This window comes from Mustela nivalis (genome assembly GCF_964662115.1).
Source record: "Mustela nivalis genome assembly, chromosome: 6".
Classification (NCBI taxonomy): Eukaryota; Metazoa; Chordata; class Mammalia; order Carnivora; family Mustelidae; genus Mustela; species Mustela nivalis.
The window spans coordinates 114827315-114842448 of NC_139025.1; the positions used below are offsets into that span (position 1 = coordinate 114827315).

General features: G+C 36.1%; 1 protein-coding gene across 1 annotated transcript in view; it reads left to right on the top strand.

The window, feature by feature from the left end:
- Positions 1-15134, top strand: part of ARIH1 (ariadne RBR E3 ubiquitin protein ligase 1) — a 120464-nt gene that overhangs the window by 35531 nt on the left and 69799 nt on the right. Inside the window, exon 2 of the mRNA XM_082735768.1 lies at positions 11170-11237. Coding sequence (XP_082591894.1) covers positions 11170-11237 — 68 coding nt within the window. The remainder of the gene's footprint in view (positions 1-11169; positions 11238-15134) is intronic.

Genomic DNA, 15134 nt, shown 5'->3' on the forward strand with positions numbered 1-15134 from the left:
AACAGTTAAGTAATATAAAGGTGGTCTATATAGAACATTTATATTTAATTAGCCCCATTACACCAAAGTAATTTGGAATTGGTAGTTACTTGGTTCTTGGCCTTTCCTTTTGGTTCTTGAGCTTTTATCTGAAGGATTTTTTTTCCCCCCCTCGAAAGATTATGCAGGGCGTTTTCCTCCTCAGGAGACAGAAACCCAAGAAAACATTGCCTTGAATGGGGGCCTCATATAATGGTAAATGTTTAAAACTAGGGTTATTTTTGTTGGAGGTGACTTGGCTCTTGATCAGTGAGATGCTGAACCATACATTGCTATGTAAAGATGTCAGTTTGTTTTCTCATGTAAAATAGAAGTTTTACCTATCCTTCATATAAATGGATCCCTTCCATCCTCCATATAAATGGATGCCTTTCATCACATGCCTTTGTTTGGTTTGCAGCTGAATTTTTACAGAATAAATCAAATAATTATACATAGTGGTAGTATCTTTTCTTCTTTTTACAGAAACATTTTAATTATTTTATTAAATTCTGATTAAACTCTTGACATTCTTCTAGAGGTGAAATTTTGACTCTCCAAATTAGAGATGACATGGAAGGAATTGCCTTCATAAAATGCATGTACAAGGGCAAGTCAACAAAGCCAAATTTGAGATGTTATTGATGGTAGTTCACTAAATGGATTCAGTAATAAGTTTTGGTATGTCAGGATTACATTTGTAGTTCAAATGCATACCTTAGTACAATTTCAGGTATCATGGATTAGAATTCTCTTTGGTCAAAGCTTATCAGTGTTAAATTTTCATTTTAATTAATCTCCAAGGGTAGTGAGTTAAACTGTGAAATTTTTGCTGAAGTAATCTTCCAAGAAGCATCTCCAGTGGGAAAGGCAAGTGGGAAAGCCGCTTAACTGACTGAGCCACACAGGCGCCCCTATATTTCAGTTTTTAGTGACTCTTAGTATAAAGTTCTTAACATACTTACATACCTTCTAAGAGAAGAAAAATTCTGTCTGAATTAGACAGATAATTTCTTAATTTCTTAAATAAATCATTTATTTAATTAAATCTAAGAATTTGGAAATGAAACATTTTATGGTTAGTAAAGCTACTTTCTGTAGCTTGTGTAGTTAGTAAAGCTACTTTCTGTAGCTGTACTTTCTGTAGCTTGTCAATATCACTGTGCATATACATCACCTCAGGAACTTTTGAGAGTCTGGTTGAAATGATTCAGTAGATGTGGACCAGGACTTAGGATTCAGAATTTCTGACAGACTCAGGTAATTGTGATTTTGTGAACTATAGTTTTAAGAAGCAAGCAGCCTTGAACTGTTTACAGTTGATTGTTATAGAAGTAGTACTCTAAATTTCTATTCATATCATCATAAAGTAGAAAAAACCCACATTTTTCCACCCCATTCCCAGACCAGTCCCCAGGGATGGTAACTCCAGAACAGCTTTAATATAAATACTTCTAAACATTTCATTACATGTTGAGTATATCATAGAACTTTACAACAGGTGCCAGGGTGGCTCAGTCTGTTAAGCATCTGCCTTCTACTCGGGTCATGATCTCAGGGCCCTGGTATGGAGACCCACATTGGGCTCCCTGCTCAGTGGGTAGTCTGTTTCTCCCTCTCCCTCTTCTCCTCCCTTCTTCTCATATTTCTGTCTCAAATAACTAAAAAAATTTTTTTCTTTAAAGACTTTTAAAATTTATTGGACAGAGAGTGACACAGTGAGAGAGGGAACACAAGCAGAGAGTGTGGGAGAGGGAGAAGCAGGCTTCCCCTGAGCAGGGAGCCCAACACAAGACTCAATCCCAAGACCCTGGGACCACAACCTGAGCCGAAGGCAGACGCCCAATAACTGAGCCACCCAGGTGCCCCTCAAATAAATAAAATCTTTAACAACAACAACAACAACAACAAAATGAACTTTACTCTTTTTGTAACTAGAAAATGGAATATTGTACGTTACTCAGTAACTTTTTTTTAACTCAGTGATGTCTCATGAATATCCTTCCATGTCAATGCAAACAGATTTTTTTTTTTTGTTTTATTGCATATGGCATAATTTATAGGCAATTTGCCTTTGGAAAAATGTAGGTTATCTTTGCTTTATTGCTTTTCCAAATAATGTGCATGTGAAATGTCTTATTCTTCCCCTTCTATACTTAACATGTCTTTAAAAAGTATTTTATTTATTTGACAGAAAGCACAAGCAGGGGGAGTGGCAGGGGGAGAGGCAGGGAGGGAGAGATAGAGTCTGATGCCAAGTAGGACCCTGTGATTGTGACCTGAGCCGAAGGTAGATGCCTAACTGACTGAGCCACCCAGGTGGCCCCCTTCTACACATACATATTTCTGCAGAGTAGGTTTCTGGCAGTGGAATCTTTAGATCCTGTCTTAGGTCATATGCATTTTTAATTTTGATCCGTTCTGCCAAACTACTCTCAAAAGTTGCACACTAACATGAAATATTTCCCTTCCTTTGTCCCTGGATATTGTAAACTTTGAAGATCTTAGTCATTGTGACAGATTAAAAATACTTGTTGTAATTAAGGAGATTGAATATTTTCTTGTTTTTCAGCCAATTGTATTCTTAGAATTCATAAACCATCCATTTGTGTTGGATTGTTTTTTATAGACTTGTATGTTTGTTTATTTACTGTTTATTGCAGGTGTTGCAAATACTTCTTTCTTTATAGAAGTTTTTATATTTTATGGCTTTTGGGTTTCTGATATTAAGGCATTACCAAGCAAGTGTCTATAAAATTTGGTGGATTATCAGCAGCTCTGGAGGAGCTTGTAGATTAAACTAGATGGAAAACTTACTATAAAAATGAGGCCATTTCTATCGAAAGAAATGAAATCTTGCCATTTGTGACAACGTGGATGGACCTGGAGGGTATTATGCTTAGTGAAATAAGTCAATCGGAGAAAGACAACTATCATACGATCTCCCTGATCTGAGGAAGGGGAGATGCAACGTGGGGGGTTTGGGGGTAGGAAATGAATAAATGAAACAAGATGGGATCAGGAGGGAGACAAACCGTAAGAGACTCTTAATCTCACAAAACAAACTGAGGGTTCCTGGGTGGGGGGGGGGTAGGGAGAGGGTGGTGGGGTTATGGACATTGGGGAGGGTATGTGCTATGGTAAGTGCTGTGAAGTGTGTAAACCTGGTGATTCACAGACCTGTACCCCTGGGGCTAATACATTATATGTTAATTTAAAAAATTAAAAAATTTTTTTTAAATGGGGCCATTCTTTTTTTATTTTTTTAAAGTTTTTATTTAATTTCCTGTAGAGTTAATGTACAGTGTTACATTAGTTTCAGGTGTACAGTGTACTTATTCAGTACCTACATACATCACTGGTGCTCATCACAGTGAGTGCCCTCCTTAATCCCCATCACCTATGTCACCTGTCCTCCCGCCCCCTCCCCACTGAAAACTATCAGTTCTCCATAGTTAAGAGTCCTTTTCTTGGTTTGCCTCTCTCCCTCTTTATTTCTTTTGCTTGATTGTTTTGTTTCTTAAATTCCACATATGAGTGAAGTCATACACTAGTTGTCTTTTTCTGACTTACTTTGCTTAGCATAGTACTATCTGGCTTCATTCATGTCATTGCAAATGGCAAGATTTCATTCTTTTTTATGAGCCCATTTTTTTGTAGGAAATTTGTCAAACAGTGTTGAGATGGAATGTATAACCTGTTTAATTCCACTGCAGATCAAATTCTGAGATAAAAAGCTAGGTTCTGAGGCCTTTCTGTGTATGTTCATTGGATTAAACAGTGGTTTTTTGCTGTTTCATCTTAGACTACTCTTTTATGAAACCTATTCATTTAATATTGGGCTTTCTCCTAAAATAAGAAAGTTGTGTATTGAGACCTTTCAAAAAATAGTTGCTTCCCTACAATACTTATCAGAGGAGTGTCCTTCAATAACTTGGTTAATTCTACCAGGAGATCCTGTCATGTTCTTTTCTATTTATTTATTTATTTATTTATTTATTTATTTATTTTTGTCACACTCTTTTAAATGCAGGCATCTGTATGCATGTGTATACATGTGAATACATACATCTAGATATGTAGTTCTTCACTTTGGCTATGTAGTGGAATTGCCAGGGAGCTTTCAAAAAACTGGTAATGCCTAGGTTCTTTCCTCACTTTGTCCTCTGATGTATTTAGTGTAGGGTTTGGCCTCCATATTGGGTTTTTTAAAGTTCGTTATATGATTCTAATGTGCTACCAGAGTTGAGAACTGCTTGATCAATGAATGGAGGATGACAGTGCATTGATATTAAGGTATCAGCTGGGGGATTTGGCATATTCACATCCACTTTTTTTTTCTTTTAAGATTTTATTTATTTATTTGCCAGAGAGAGAGAGAGATCACAAGTAAGCAAAGAGGCAGGCAGAGAGAGAGGGGTGAAGCAGGTTCCCCACTGAGCAGAGAACCCCATGTGGGGCTTGATCCCGGGACTGGGATCATGACCTGAGCTGAAGACAAAGGTTTAACCCACTGAGCCACCCAGGCGCCCCTTCACACCCACTTTTTACAACAGAACTTTGTAGATACTTTCAAACCATATACTGCTGCTATAACCTTAGAATGTAGTTTTCTTCAAATTACTACAGTATTACACTGCTAGGTCATGACAAGTCTGCTTGAGATTCTCTTTCTTTCTCCCTCTGCATCTACCCTTCCCTACCAACCCCTGCACGTGTGTACTCTCTCCAGAATAAATACATCTTTTTAAAAAAACGGGCTCTTGTGTGGCTTATTGGATTAAGCCTCTGCCTTCTGCTCAGGTCATGATCTCAGGGCCCTGGGATCAGCCCCTGCATTGGGCTCTCTGCTCACAGCAAGGAGCCTGCATCCCCCCACTTCTCTCTGCCTGCCTCTCTGCCTACTAGTGATATCTCTCTCTCTCTCTCTCTCTCTGTCAAATAAATAAATACATAATCTTGAAAAAAAAAAAGTTGGCTTTCTAAGAAAAAAAAAAAAAACAAAACCCTTTCAATCAGAATTGCTATGGGGAAGTCCAAGTATTGGTATTTTTCAAGTTCCTCAGGAGATTTTAATAAGTAGCCCAATGAGGGACCGTAGTTTTAGAGTTTACCACTGGAGAATATGTGAGATTTCAGATTGTTTTATTGCCCTAAAAGTTAAATACTGCTGCTAGTACTAATTTTCTAACTATATTGATTTTGCTTGTTAACTTTTTATATCTTTTTGTTTGTATCTTTAAGAAATGAGAACTGCCAATAAAAGTAGGATGAAAAGTTATTTCAACCAAGAGCTTGAATTGATTTTCTACTTAACTAATCATGAATTTTGGTAGCATGCATAGGTGATATCTCTCCCTTGATTGGGCCCCAGCCTAAAGCAGTTAAGTCAGAATCTTTAAGGATGGTGTTACAATATAAATTTTTAGAAAATTTTCCTACTATTAGATTCTATTAATCTTATTTCATCATGGGTCAAATGACTTAATCTTTCTAACTTCATCTGTAAAATGTAAATAATGCCTACCTTGTATAAAGTGTTGCTGTGAAGATTAAATGAAATATGATGTGTTTAGAGTGCCTGGCACTGAATAATTTCATGTCTGTGTTCCTTCTATTCAGCATTGTTCTTTTGACACTTAATTGTACTTTAAATAGAACTCCATTATAGATGCTCCACTTGTAGGTTGAATTACTTTTATAACTTAATATTTTAAATTTATATATTAATTTCTATGAAATTTATACTTTTGGGTGTACAGTTTCATTAATTTTGACCAGGGCCTGGTGTTCTGTATTTGCTACCACAATCAACATACAGAACAGTTCCATAATGGCCGCCTTGAAAATTCCTTCATGCTACCTCATTTGTTTAAACCCTCCTCTGGCTGGGCGCCTGGGTGGCTCAGTAGTTAAGCTGCTGCCTTCGGCTCAGGTCATGATCTCAGGGTCCTGGGATCGAGTCCCGCGTCGGGCTCTCTGCTCAGCAGGGAGCCTGCTTCCTCCTCTCTCTCTCTCTGCCTGCCTCTCTGCCTGCTTGTGATTTCTCTCTGTCAAATAAATAAATAAAATCTTTAAAAAAAAAAAAAAGAATAAAAAAAAAATAAATTAAATAAACCCTCCTCTGGCAACCTGGAATTTATACACCATTCTTGTGGTTTTGTTTGGAATTGTACAATATGTAGCCTATTGAATCTGGCTTCTTTCACTTAGAATTTGCATTTGAGATTCATTCATATTTTATGTATCAATAGTTCCTTCTTTTGCTGAGTAGTATTTCATTGTGGATGTACCACGGTTTCTTTTTTTTTTTTCATTCCTTTAAAAAAATTTAAAATTTTTTTTTATTAACTTATAATGTATTATTAGCCCCAGGAGTACAGGTCTATGAATCGCCAGTTTGGGGTTTTTTTTTTTGTTTTGGGTTTTGGTCTGAGAATATCTTTGTCTTCATTCCTGAACTATACTTTCACTGAATATAGAATTCTAGGCTGACAGCTTTTGGTATTATCCCAACAGGGCCCTGAGAGACTGGTGTGTTTTGTTTTGTTAAGATTTTATTTATTTGACACAGAGAGTGAGAGCACAAGCAGGGGGAGCAGTAGAGGGAGAGGGAGAAGCAGGCTTTCCACTGACCAGGGAGCCTGATGTGGGGCTCCAACCCAGGAACCTGGAATCATGACCTGAGCCGAAGGCAGACGTTTAACCAACTAAGCCACCCAGGCACCTGGAGAGACTGTTTTGTTTGTTTGTTTTAAGATTTTATTTATTTATTTCTCAGAGAGAGAGAGCGCACAGGCAGGCAGAGTGGCAGGCAGAGGCAGAGGGAGAAAGCAGGCTCCCTGCCAAGAAAGGAGCCCAATGTGGGACTCGATTCCAGGACACTGGGATCATGACCTGAGCTGAAGGCAGCCGCTTAACTGACTAAGCCACGTAGGTGCTGCAAGAGACTGTTCTTTTAAAAACAAAACAGAAAAGATAGTTTTTCTGTTGTTAAGTTTGGGTATTTTTTATCGCTATATCTTCAAGTTCAGTGTCTTCTTTGTCACCTCCTTTCTGCTACTGAGCCTGTCCAGCAGCCTTTGTATTTTTTAGTTCTAAAATTTCCATTTGGTTATTTTTTATAACTTCTTTCCTTTTTAAGGTGTCCATTCTCAACTAATGGATCATGTTTTTAATAGTGGCTTTAAACTTTTGTACTTCTAATATCTAGGTCTTCTTGGGGTCGGCACTCTATTAATTACCTTCTCCCTTGAGGATTGGTCGGATTTTCGTGGTTCTTGCCATATGTGTTAATTTTTGGATTCTGTTCTGGATGTTTTGAATATTGTGAGATTCTGCATCCTGTTAAATCCTTCAGAGGTGAGGATTTTTTGTTTCAGTAAACAGGTAAATCCAGTTAGGTTATAACTGCATATTCTTTCTCACTTTATATAGGTAGTGGTTCCATTATCTGTTCAGTTTTCAAAGCCTTTGCTGTGTTGAGTTTCCCTTCCATTCTTTACCACTTAGATTGATCTAGGACTTGGGCAGGGATTTATATTATAGTGGTAGTCTAAAAGCCTCTCCTGTACTTTAGCTGTGTTCCACATGTGCATAGCTTGCAGGTGAGCCCAGGTTCATAAGCAGAGTTAGGGGTCTACTCCTCCATCTTTCTCTTCTCAGCAGTTTCCCCTGTACTCTCTGACTCCCAGAGACCCTTTTCTTCATTCCTCTAGCCAGAAGCATGACTTAGTTTGTTACCTGTCATGCCTTGAGGTGAAGTGGCAAGAGAGAAAAGAATATGGATCCCCCCCCCAACTTTTTTTCACAACAGGCGCACTCTTCCTGATTCTTCTCTTCAGAGCAATGGATTTCCTCTTGTCATTCTGCAGCAGTGTAGTTTTATGGCTGTGGCGGGCCTCAGGCAGGACCTAGAGAAACAGGAGAGAAAGAAAAAAAAAAGCATTTTCCTTACATTGTTAGGAGCCTTTTGCCATAATCCTCTAGCAGAAAAGACTCTCTTCTTTCAGTGTTAGCTGCTCTTGCCTGCTGCAGCAGTTTCCCTATATGGCCCACTCCAAAGCCAGGAAATAAAAGATAAAAAACAGGATACCCACCATCACCTTATTTGTTGTTCTTCACTTCTCTCCCCAATCTGCCTGCTGTTGAAGAGTATTTTGCCCAGTTTTTAGTTGTAATCAGTGAGAAAGCGAGCCACTGCAATGAGCTTATTACTCTGTGTTGGCCAGGACCAAAAGTTAGTTTATTTTGTTTTTAGATAAATTAACATTATTGGTGTATAACTATATGACTGATTATACCCATTTTTAAGAGTATAGTTTGTTTTGAGAAGTGTTTTCCCTCATCTAACCAACCGTCACATTCAAGAAATAGAACATTCCCAGAAAGCTCCCTTGTGTTTCTTAGCTTTCTGCCATCCCTTCATCCTGTCTTGATTCACCCTTTACTACTAGTCATTAAACATATGACTAGTAGTAAAATGAGATCTTTAATATTACTTTAGGTTCTACTACGTGGAATAAATGAAAGAATACTAGATTCAGATTGTCATAGGCTAAAATTCACATCTTTTTCACTTAATTAACTGGATAACATTGGGTAATTTTTATAGCCTCCAAAGAGTCTCATCATGGTTTTCTCATATTAAAAATGGCAGAAAAGTGCTCTCTTACAGAGAGCTTTGAGAATTAAGTGGGGGTATATAAAGTACCTTATATAGGGATTGGCATACGGTAGATTCACAGTATGTGTTATTCTCCCATTACATTTCCTTATATGCAGTGCACATTAAGGCAGCTACATTGAAATAGTGCCCCCAATATAATTATTTAGTTTGTATTGTGAAATATCTCCTGCCCCATAGCATAGACCCAGGCAGAATATAAGTATTTTGGCATTATCATGCCACTGTGGTTGAGATGATTTTTTTCAGTCTATACTATTAGGAAAAACTTTGGAGCATCTACCTTTGATGTAATATGTACCTCAGGCACATACACCTACACAGCAATTTTTGAAGGATGAGCTAAAAAATTAGAAAAATTGTCCTGTTTCTTCATCTGGGAGACTGCTGGTCTAATTTTCTGATCCCTTGGATCACGATCACATTTTGGGATGCCCTACCCCAAACCTATTAAGTAGAACCATATGGACCCTAGTAATCTGTGTTTTAACTGAACTTTCTATAATAATTTTTGATACTGGAACTCAAGCACAGAAAAGACACTACAGCAACATCAAAGGGCATCAGAGAGCATTTGTCCTCTTCTTCCTTTTTTCTGTGTGCAAGCTGAGACTTCAGCAACTCCTGAAACATTTTCCCCCAGCACTCTACTCTGTCTAGTGGTAGAGAACACAGTGTATTTGGGTGCCACAGAGTTACAGGTCACACAATTCTCATGGGCACTAGTAATTGATAGGATTATTGCCTTTGTTTTACATGTGACTAAACCTAAATGAATAATTACTTCAATTGCAGGCAGACCCTGTTGCGAAAACCTATTTCCAAACTGAGTTGGGTTGGGGTGTTTATAAATTGTTGAATCATATGTCTGAGAAAGAGCTAGGCAAAACACTATGTATATTCTGCCCAAACAAACATAAAATAGGATCAGTTAATAGGGTTTTTTTGTTTGTTTGTTTTTGTTTTGTTTTACATATTAACTCTTGTAAAGTGATGATGTCTGTCGCATGCTCTGTTAAAGGAGAATTCCTAAGGTGGTCTGGGCCCAAGAAGCAAGGATGGATAAATGGATTAGCAAAGTGTGTCTAGAGTGGGAGAATGAAAGTTAACGTTATCTACAGCTTTGGATTTGGGGGAGGGGTATTGAATGTAGGTGAATTTTTCTATGACAAATTGTATTGTTTCATGATATTTTTATGCAAGATAACCTTTTAATTAAATCAGTTGTTAACTAATACTGTGTTCTCACTATGGTGATACAGAAGTAGTTTTATGCAGTGATCTTTTTGAAATGTTATTTGATGTAATAAAATTATATGTGACCTACAAATAAGCAGAGTCAGGTGTGAGTTCCAGCTCTGACATTGTAACTAGCATTTTAGGTCAAAATTCTGTACCCAGATAGTAACCTGACTAGTTTCATGGGAAATGGAAATAAATATTAATAAAAATAAATGACAGCATTAAACAATAGGACAGTCAGTTTTGGGTTTATTTCATGCTGTTAGCCTTTCCTTTTAGAACTGAAACAGTAGCCTCTGATTATACTCTTTAAATTATTACCCAATACACATATTTTGTCTTTTTCATTAAATATCTCTGAAGGACCTTGTGACTTATAAATGGTTTAGATTCATTCGAACTATTGAATACAATAAAGTATTAGAAATTTTTTTATTCATTAGAAATTTTGTTAACAGAGTGACAGTATGCTAAATCTTAATTGTAAAAGAGTTCATTTAAATTAGTGCTTGATTTCATTAGATTTCTTTTTGGCTTATTTTAAAAAATTTTTTTATTATATTCAGTTGGCTGGCATATGGTATTACATCATTAGTTTTGATGTAGTGTTCAGTGATTCATTAGTTGCGTATAACACCCACTGCTCATCACCGCACGTGCCCACCCAGTTACCCCATCCTCCCACACCCCTTCCTTCTGTAACCCTCAGTTCAGTTCCAGGATTCCAGAGTCTCTCATGGTTTGTCTCCCTCTCTGATTTTTTCCCATTCAGTTTTCCCTCCCTTCCCTTGTGGGCCTCTGCGCTATTCCTTATGTTCCACATATGAGTGAAACTGTATGATAATTGTCTTTCTCTGCTTGACTTATTTACTTAGCATAATCCCCTCCAGTTCCATCCGTGTCGATGCAAATGGTGGGTATTATCCTTTCTAATGGCTGAGTAATATTTCATTGTATATATGAACCACATCTTCCTTATCCATTCTTTCTGGCTTATTTTGAATTCTGCTTTATAATCCTGTAGAAATCTGACAAATTAGGATAGCAAACTATTTTAAAATAGTCTTGATCTTACAACTAAATTTTGTGTTTTTCTTTGTAGAATAAAGAAATATCTTAGGAAAGGAAATTTGGGTGGGATGAAATTAAATTCAGCCTAAAATTCACTAAATGTTAATGAAGTACTATTACCTTAAAATAACTTTTTTTCCCCCCTTCTTTAGAATCCAGCAACTATCACAAGAATACTCCTTAGCCACTTCAATTGGGATAAAGAGAAGCTAATGGAAAGGTAAGGAACTATATTGTCAGCTTTGTACTTACAAGTAACACAGAAAGCCTGTTGAACTGAATTTATAAGAAGCAAATAAGGAATTGAGTTATAGACTGGTATGTGAAAAAAACCAGTGTGCAAGTATGTGCTTTAATTTCTTGTATTCCTCATCTGTAAATTTTGCAATAAACTTAATGTTACGGAAACTCAGGCTTAGTGTTCCTTTTATTTTGGAGCTAAGGTGGGGGCTCTTCTTCAGTATCTTCAAAATTACATCATCTTGAGTACTGAGAACTAAAAATGTGTCTTGAAAAACTGGTCGAGGGGCACCTGGCTGGCTCAGTTGATGGAAAATGTAGCTCTTGATCTCAGGGTCCTGAGTTCAAGCCCCACATTGGGTGTCGAGCCTACTTCAAAGAAGATAAAATACATTTTATTTTTATTTTATTTTATTTTTTTAAAAAATACATTTTAAAAAGCGATTGATACAGTCTTCAAACGTATGAATAATATCTTCCATTAATTACTTAAAATTTTCTTGCCCATAAAACTTTATTTTAAGCATATTAAAGACATTTATTCAGTAAAAATAAGTTACTCAGGGTATCCTGACCATCAAAATAGCTGTTTGGACTTGTTCTCTGATTTCAAGCAAGATTATATTCCGTTGAGTATTTTTAAATATTCCGTGAGTATTTTCTATTATATATTCCATTGGGTATTTTCTCTCTGAAAATGTTTCTAGTTCTAAAAGGGAAGAAATTACAGGAGTAGTGAAGGACAATATTAATGCATTTCTTAACTTTTTTCTTCCTTAGATTGTGGTAGGGTGACAGCCTATATTTATTCTACCAGCCATATTCTTCAGTCTAAAATTAGCAATCCTAATTTTAATAAAGAATTAACACTAGTTGTTGGGAATTGAGAACCCAAATATTATGAGAAGTAAATGGAAAATACTTCCCATTTGATTTTAAAGTTGAAAGAAGTTTGGAAAACATATATTAAATAATACCAAGCACATTGCTCAATTTATTTTTTAAAGATTTTATGTATTCGTCAGAGAGAGAGAGATCACAAGCAAGGGGAGCAGCAGGCAGAGGGAGAAGCAGGCTCCCAGGGCTATGGGATCATAACCTGAGCCGAAGGCAGACAGTTAACCAGCTGAGCCACCCATGTGTCCCCATTGCTCAGTTTCTCACACATTGCACCCCAACTACAATTAATAGTAACAAATAATAGTTATCAGTTATGGAGCCCTTTGTTCCAGGCATTATGGAGTTAGAAACTATTATAGCTTTATAGCTTTATGGGGTTAGAAACTATTTTTACTTAATTGATATGGAAAGTAAAGCTCTTAGGGCTTAATATATTTATCTCAGTTTTGTAACACAAGGAGTTAGCATTCAGACTCAGGTCTGTTGGACCCCAGAGCTTATGTTCTTAAACATACATAGTTTTCCCAGGGTTCATGGAGAATAAAATATTCCTCAGTTTGATTGCCCCTGCTGCCCTTGTGGATCTGACCACCTTTTTGGAAGTCGGTAGTATTTCTTATTTTTGGTAACATTTATTTTGGGGCTTATTTTATGACACTTAGGTTAGGAAAAGGAGTTTTCATTATTTATATCTGATTTTTTTTTCCTAGTGAACTTGACTTAACAGTTTGTTTCTTATTAATGTATTTCTCCAAAGAAAATTTCTCCTATAACACTGTTGACACTGCTGAAAGCATTTTTCAGTTAAATACTTTACTTAGTGGTAAGTATGAATTAAAAAGTAGGCAGCTCCTTGGAAACTTCTATGTGTGTGTGAACTTTTCAGTTTCTTTTTGTACTTTCAGTGTTTTATATATTCTGAGGGTATGTTATTGGGTACCTTTTAATCTTTAATGTGTTTAAAACCAATATGCAGTATCTTTTTGTCTCATTTAATGAGTTTCACATTGTACTCCATGTTTAATATTAACACTGCCACACTCAGTGATTACTAATATGTTTAGATTAAATTATTGCCATTTTAAGTTGTTCTTTATATTTTTGTTGTTGTTGTTGGCTTGTTATCAATTTTTCTCTCCCCCCCCCCCCCAATTTCAGAGTTACCTGTTTTATTTCAGTTTTTCTAGTGGTCACCTTTATAAGCATTTTTACTAGCTTATATTTAACTTTTTTTTTTTTCTTTTGGCTAGTCTCTTGGCATCCCACTGTTTTCTCCAAATTTACCTTTTTCCCTCCAGAATATATCTTTAGTCATTTAAGTCATTTTATATGTATTAAAATTTTTAAGGGCTCTAAGGGAAGTCCTTAATATTCTGAAATTTGGGGTAGTTTTGAAAGCACATCTAGTTGGGCCCTTTAAGTCTGAGAACTAATATTTTTGGCCATACCACCCTGAACGCGCCCGATCTCATTTGATCTCAGAAGCTAAGCAGGGTCAGGCCTGGTTAGTACTTGGATGGGAAATTCTTAGCTATTATTTCTTCTACTTTTCTTGATTCTCTTAATGCTTTCTGTAATCCATGTTAGTCACATGTTGAAATTTCTGGATCTCTTTTGGAAGTTAATTTTAACTTTCTAAAAATGTTTTTTTCTGTCATCTTTGTCTTTTTACTCTGGTCTGTGAAGTTTCTCAAGTTTATCTTTAATTCACTAACTTGTGTTTCTTTTTGCACCCATTCTGCTATTTAGCCATCTTGAATTGTTTAGTTCAACAGTATCCATTTTATTTATTTTAATAACTTAATTCTTGTTTTATGGATGCTCTCTTTCCCTTATCTCCCTTGACACATAATTCTTCTTATACTAATGTGTTTTCTTCTAGACTGTTTTTCAGTAAACATTTAAAATATGTATTGGTATTTGGTACCTTTCAGAGTGTGTTATTTTCAAATTGGTCAAATTTACACTAATGAATTCCAGTGAAAATCAATATGCATTCTATTTTCACACTTGCAAGTAACTTATTATCCCAAAATGATTATAACTAAACAGGGACAATACAAATGTAGGATATGGCTGATGAGAACTAGGAATTTGCAGGCTTAGTATCTTCATAAGAAAAAGAAAAAGAGATAGAAAACAAAGCCTTTGAAACAGGAACTTAGAAAAACACAAAATAAATCCAAAGACAATAGGATAGGTATTTAAGATAAAAGCAACGTAAATGAAATAGAGAACAAAAATACATAAAACAAAAACTTCTTCGAAAAGGATTTTTTTAAAAGGGAAATATCAAAAGAATGAGAAACAAGCCGGGCACTTGGAGAAAATATTTGCAAAAGGTATCTGATAAAGACAATCCAAAATAGATAAAGAACTCCTAAAACTCACTAATTAAAAAAAAAACCCAGTGGGTAAAGATCTGAATAGACAATGCATTAATGAAGATACACATGTTCAATAAGTGTATGAAGAGATACTCAACAGCATATATTATCAAGGCATTGCTAATTAAAACAAGATATCACTGCCTATTTATTAGAATTGGCTAAAATCCAAAACACTGACACTACCAAATACTGATGAGGATGCGGAGCAACAAGAACTCTCCTTGCTGGTGGGGATGCAAAATGGCGTAGCTGATTTGCTTCCAGTTTGGCAGTTTCTTATAAAACTAAACATACTCTTACCATAGGATCTAGCACTCATACTTTTTGGTATTTACCCAAATGAGTTGAAAGCTTGTGTCCACACAAAAACCTGCACATGAATATTCATAGCATTTTTATTCATAATTCTAAAATTTAGAAGCAATCAAGATGTCCTCCATTTGGTGGGTGGATGAATAAACTGTGATATGTCCAGACGCTTGAATATTATTTAGTGCTAAAAAGAAATGAGGTATGAAGTCATGGAGAGACATGGAGAAACTTTAAATGCACGTTACTGAGTGAAAGAAGCAATCTGCAAAAGCTAT